The sequence below is a fragment of the Macrobrachium rosenbergii genome, chromosome 49 (assembly GCF_040412425.1).
Source record: "Macrobrachium rosenbergii isolate ZJJX-2024 chromosome 49, ASM4041242v1, whole genome shotgun sequence".
Lineage (NCBI taxonomy): Eukaryota > Metazoa > Arthropoda > Malacostraca > Decapoda > Palaemonidae > Macrobrachium > Macrobrachium rosenbergii.
In genome coordinates, this window is record NC_089789.1 from 42,862,587 (window position 1) to 42,868,605 (window position 6,019).

Sequence of the window (6,019 nt, forward strand, 5' to 3'; positions counted from 1 at the left end):
ATTAGTATTCTTCTCAATTGCCTCTTTATTAATTGTAAGCAATCAACCAGCGTTTTCTGCCTGTAATGATTCATTCACAACAAAAGGTTAAAGGACTTCCGAAGGTTACATTCAGGGCTACCAACCCCTCCTAGTTTGAAAACTAAGAACTAAAGTAAATAAGCCACACAAGTCGCCCTTTTTTGCAAGTTGAGATGAATATATGTCAATTTCCTTAGTGGGTATATGATCTAGCTTTTGTTTATTTGACTTTAATAAATAGCTTTATCTAAGATTATGTTGGTATTACTGGTCCCACCCACAAGCCATTTCATGTATTACCAGACAGACGTCGTGAATTTCCTTGCAACATTTATCATTGTGCTTCAATTTAGCCTCGGCTGGTCATCAGTGTTTGACGAATTAAAAGGACTCTGTTACTTTCATTCAGTATTAACTACAAATGAATTGATTACCATCCAGTTATAAAAAACACAATAGTTTCTTGCTTAAAATCTTTCCCAACAACCCCCAACCCCAACCGTCTTCCACACACTTGTCTCTGGCCGGTTAATAAGTAACCGTGGAAGCCAAAGTGGTGTTTTGAAGGTATTTAATTAACTCGTTAAGTGCCAGTTTAAGTCTACTGAATTACTTGGATAATAACATTAAAAAAAAGCTAAAAGTTATTGCAATGATTATGAGCCTCAAATTAGACAAAGAAGCTCTATGTACCAATAGTACATACAGATATATACATACATACAAGCATACACACACACATATACATATAAATATATATATATATATCTATATCTATATATATATATATATATATATATATATATATATATATATATATAATCACAAGGCACCGGGTTCATATTTTGAGAGATGGCACCCGAAGAAGTACGGGCTTCCGGTTCACTAACCAAGCCTCACAGGGATGAGGTTGCGAGCCCTACCGCTCTTTTTTTAATTCAGAGGTAACCTAACTCTCTTCTTTAACCCAAATCGAAGTCTCGAGAAAGTTGACTTGAAGATGGCAATTTGGTCAATCCAAAGCTTAGCAGTGGTGGGAAAGATCCCTTTTTGTGTGCTTCCTCCAGAAGTAAGGGAAAGAGCAGGATTTGACTAAAAGGCAAAAAATCCTATGAGACTAATCCCTGCACTAGGAATCCTACGCAAGCACCGGACGCCTGTCGGTTGCTAAGGATGTAATAGGTCAAAGGAGGGAGAGATAAACAAACATAACCAGGGAGAGCTAAATAAACATAACTAGAGGGAGAGAGAGAGAAAGAGAGACAACCAAACATAACCAGAGAGAGAGAGATAAACAAACATAACCAGACACAGAGAGAGAGAGAGAGAGAGCACGCAGGGAGAGAGAAAGAGAGACATAAATGATCATAACTAGAGAGAGAGAGATAAGTAAACATAACTAGAAAGAGAGAAGGAGAAACAGACAGAACGAGAAAGAGAGAGATAGAGAGAGATCAACAAACCTAACCAGAGAAGGAGAGACAGAGAGAGAGAGATAGAGAGAGACAAACCTAACCAGAGAAGGAGAGACAGAGAGAGAGACAAACAAACCTAACCAGAGAAGGAGAGACAGAGAGAGAGAGAGAGAAATAAACAAACCTAACCAGAAAGGGAGAGACAGACAGAAAGAGAGATAGAGAGAGAGATAAACAAACCTAACCAGAGAAGGAGAGACAGAGAGAGAGACAAACAAACCTAACCAGAGAAGGAGAGAGAGAGAGAGAAATAAACAAACCTAACCAGAAAGGGAGAGACAGACAGAAAGAGAGATAGAGAGAGAGAGAGAGAGAGATAAACAAACCTTACCAGAGACAGACAGACAGACAGAAAGAGAGAGAGAGAGAGAGAGAGAGATAGAAACGACATGCACAATAACAATCCCGAAAAGAAAGTGGGGAAAATTTCTTGAGGAGAAGAGAAAGGAGACCAGCGAGAGAGAGACCGAGAAAGAGAGAGAGAGAGAGACAGTGAGAGAGAGAGAGAAAGAACCACATACACAATAATAATCCCAGAGGGAAACTGAAAGAAAGTCTAAGGAAAAGACCAGGATACCAGCGAGAGAGAGACCGAGAAATAGAGAGAGAGAGAGAGAGAAAGAACCACATACACAATAATAATCCCAGAGGGAAACTGAGAGAAAGTCTAAGGAAAAGACAAGGATACCAGCGAGAGAGAGAGAGAGAGAGAGAGAGAGACCGAGAAAGAGAGAGAGAGAGAGAAAAGAGAGAGACAGTGAGAGAGTAAAAACTCATCCACAATAACAATCCCAGAAAGAAAGTGGAGGGAAAATGTCTTGAGGAAAAGAGAAAGATACCACAGAGAGAGAGAGAGAGAGAGAGAGAGAGAGAGAGACAGGTATCGGCAGCAATAGGACAAATAGTGGTCGCTCGGTCCGCCTGTCAACTTGGCGACCATCTTATGGGAAATCCATAGCGCTTACGTCTTCAATGACTTTCCGATATTACTTGGGACACATTAAAATGAGAAATTCGCCCGCCCGATGGCCGCTACGGGGAGCGGCGGCCCCCGGGAACGCTTACAAGTCAGAACTGCCGTGGTGGGGAGAGAGAGAGAGAGAGAGAGACGAAGTTATGGTTAGTCACATGCAGGCGCAGAGCCAAACATACGAAATAGACAAAGAAAAAAAGAGACTGGAAGAATGGTGATAATTTGTGTGTGTGAGAAGAAGAAGAAGAAGAAGAGAGAGAGAGAGAATAGTTATATGACGATTGTAGTAATAAATTTGTGATCACAGAGACAATCCAAGGTAAAGGGAGAGAGAGAGAGAGGAAGAAAATTATTATATGGCGACTGTAGTGATAAATTTGAAGTCACAGAGACAATTAAAGGTAAAGAGAGAGAGAGAGAGAGAGACGAACAAAGAAACAGCATAAACACACAAGCTTGCAAAAGTAATTCTAGCCTAACGCCATTAAACCGTCTGACATACAGATGGGAAAGAAGCACAACTTACGAAACAAGATCCCGCGCTGGCATAAGGCCACCCCAATCAACAGCAACAGCAGTTGTAATATGATTAGAATTACAACAGCTATAAATGCCAACTCGACTGGGTCAGATTTCTACTCAGTTAAATTTACAGAAACGTGTAATTTTAGATGCCAGGTAAAAAAAAAATGTCACAGGTTAAAAAGACACAGGAAATAAGTCACAGAAAAAAAGTCACAGAAAAAAAGTCACAGAAAAAAGTCACAAAAAAAGTCACAGGAAAAAAAGTCGCATTAATCTCTCCTAGATAGTGACCCCAAGGGTTTTAACCCGGTATGTATCCACTAATCGTGAATCCAGGTAAAAAAAAGTCACAGGTAAAAATTCACAAAAAAAGTCACGGGAAAAAAAAGTCACAGGAAAAAAAGTCACATTAATCTCTCCTAGGTAGTGCCCCCCCAAGGGTTTTAACCCGGTATGTATCCACCTTTGCGGCGTGTTTAGTATACAAGCCCGTTGGATTACCGTAAAAGCATAAACACAAGACTACAAATATCATAAAGATAACGACCCCGAAGAAATATTGCAAATTTTTCCCTGTAACTTTATATCCGGCCACCTTCCTCTTAAATACCCTCAGACCTGGGGGCTAGCTGAGGGAGTTTTTCACTTACAAAAACTGAAAGAGTAAAGAATAAAGGAACTGATTCTTACAAGTAGTGATGAGGTGTTAAGAGGCACCTCAGTGCAAGCCTTTGAATGATAAGATGAGTGCCTGTCAACACAGTGCTAAATTTAGTGAGTAATTGGGTTTAGACGTCGTGGGTGATACTGTCATCTCTTAGTTATGCTCATTCTAGTGTGACGTATTATTATGTGTATATATATATATATATATATATATATATATATATATATATATATATATATATATATATATATATATATATATATATATATATGTATATGTACATATATATATATACTCATATACATATATATATATATATATATCTATATATATATATAATATATATATATGGTGTGTGTGTAGATATACATATACACATAATTTAAGAGAGGATCTCTAAACTACGGGTGCCTGATTCCGGGCTAGACGACGGTACCTATCCTGGTTACACACACACATGAAAAATATATAAATGACCACACGCATTAAACTTACATTTTGCATGAAGAGCTTTGTGAATTAAGAAGAATTTCTCAATGAAGAAAGATATTCAGCGTCCCCTCAAATCATGCCCGGGCAGGATGCTTGCCCAAGGATTACGCGCATGCGCGCTAGCATGCACGCGAGGACAACAGATGAGTCGGCCGTTCTTAGGTGCACTTACTTTCCTCAATAACAAGGGCGCCATTTCAGTCTGCTGTTGACGAACTTTCAGTGCAGATGTGTCTTGCCGTGTTTGCAATATCAGAATGACCAGTTCTCTACAAATCTAAAATAACCAGTTTGCAATTTTGGAATACGCAAAGTTTGCAATTTTGGAATAACCAAAGTTTGTAATATTAGAATAACCAATGTTTGCAGTTTTGGAGTAATCATTATTTGCAATCCTGGAATAACCAAAGATTGCAGTCCTGGAATAACCAAAGATTGCAGTCCTGGAGTAACCAAAGTTTGCAATTTTGGAATACCAACGATTGCAATTTTGGAATACCAAAGTTTGCAATTTTGGAATACCCAATTTTGCAGTTTTGGCATAACCAATGTTTGCAATTCTGGAATAACCAAAGTTTGCAATTCTGGAATACCCAATTTTGCAATTTTGGCATAACCAATGTTTGCAATCCTGGAATACCCAATGTTTGCAATTTTGGCATAACCAATGTTTGCAATCCTGGAATAACTAAAGTTTGCAATTCTGGAGCAACCAAAGTTTGCAATTTGGCATAAGCAAAGTTTGCAACTTCCGAGCAACCAGTATCCACAGGCATGGTAATGTTGATTTTCTTTATTTTAAAAACTCTTTGTATATATACATTCTCTAAGCTTATTTTATGTAACCTCATGCATGTTCTTATTAAGCTTTTATCTCTTATTCTGTCATTTATTTGCAAAACATTAACATTATTTCAGGTCATTCCCCTGGATTCGTAAGTACGTGCTCAATCATCGAATAGTTGTTTTCTATTTTTTGGCGTCGCAATTCTATGCGGAATAATTTTTAAGCTTTTTATATATCTTTTTTTATAAATATAACAACTCCTTCAAATAGCTGTGATGCCTTTAAAGATTGTTTATTATTATAACTCTATGAGTTTTATGCATTGTTCTTATGTTAATTATATATTACCTTATTTATGTCATTTCAACTTTTATATTTAATTACAAAGGCCCAGAACTTTTGAAAACTTGAGGCCTATCCGTGCCACGAAAATCATACGACCTGTGAGATTCCATAATTATGGACCCGGATTTCATAATTATGGGTCCGGATTTCATAATTATGGATAAGGATTTCATATTTATCAACCAGATTTCATAATTGTGGACCTGGATTTCATAATTATGGATCCTGATTTCATAATTATGGCCCCTGATTTATAATGACGGACTCAGATTTCATAATAAGGGATCCGGATTCCATAATTATGAACCCAGATTGCATAATTGTGGATAAGGATTTCGTATTTATCAACCGGATTTCATAATTGTGGACCTGGATTTCATAATTATGGGTCCTGATCTCATAATTATGGACCCTGATTTATAATGATGGACCCAGATTTCATAATTATGGATCCGGATTCCTTATTTATGAACCTGAATTTCATAATAATGGATCCGGACTGTTGAACGATAATTTTCGTACGTTTGTGTTTAATTTACACAACAAAAAAATAATTAATTTTAGAGAAAAATTAAACCATATTCTCTTCCTGGAAAATCACACACCCTACGAGATTTCATGAAGTAGATTCCTGGGCAGATATATATGATCTGATTAATAATAATATAATATATATATATATATATATATATATATATATATATATATATATATATATATATATATATATATAT

The 6,019-nt window shown here is 36.9% G+C and overlaps 1 protein-coding gene across 1 annotated transcript in view; it reads left to right on the forward strand.

Moving 5' to 3' along the window:
* The first annotated feature begins 4,912 nt into the window (after nucleotides 1-4,912).
* The window catches only part of LOC136832307 (solute carrier family 12 member 9), a 33,727-nt gene continuing 32,620 nt past the window's right edge, over nucleotides 4,913-6,019 (forward strand). The window contains exon 1 of the mRNA XM_067093217.1: nucleotides 4,913-4,930. Within this exon, the coding sequence (XP_066949318.1) occupies nucleotides 4,928-4,930 (3 nt within the window). The 5' untranslated portion in view covers nucleotides 4,913-4,927. The remainder of the gene's footprint in view (nucleotides 4,931-6,019) is intronic.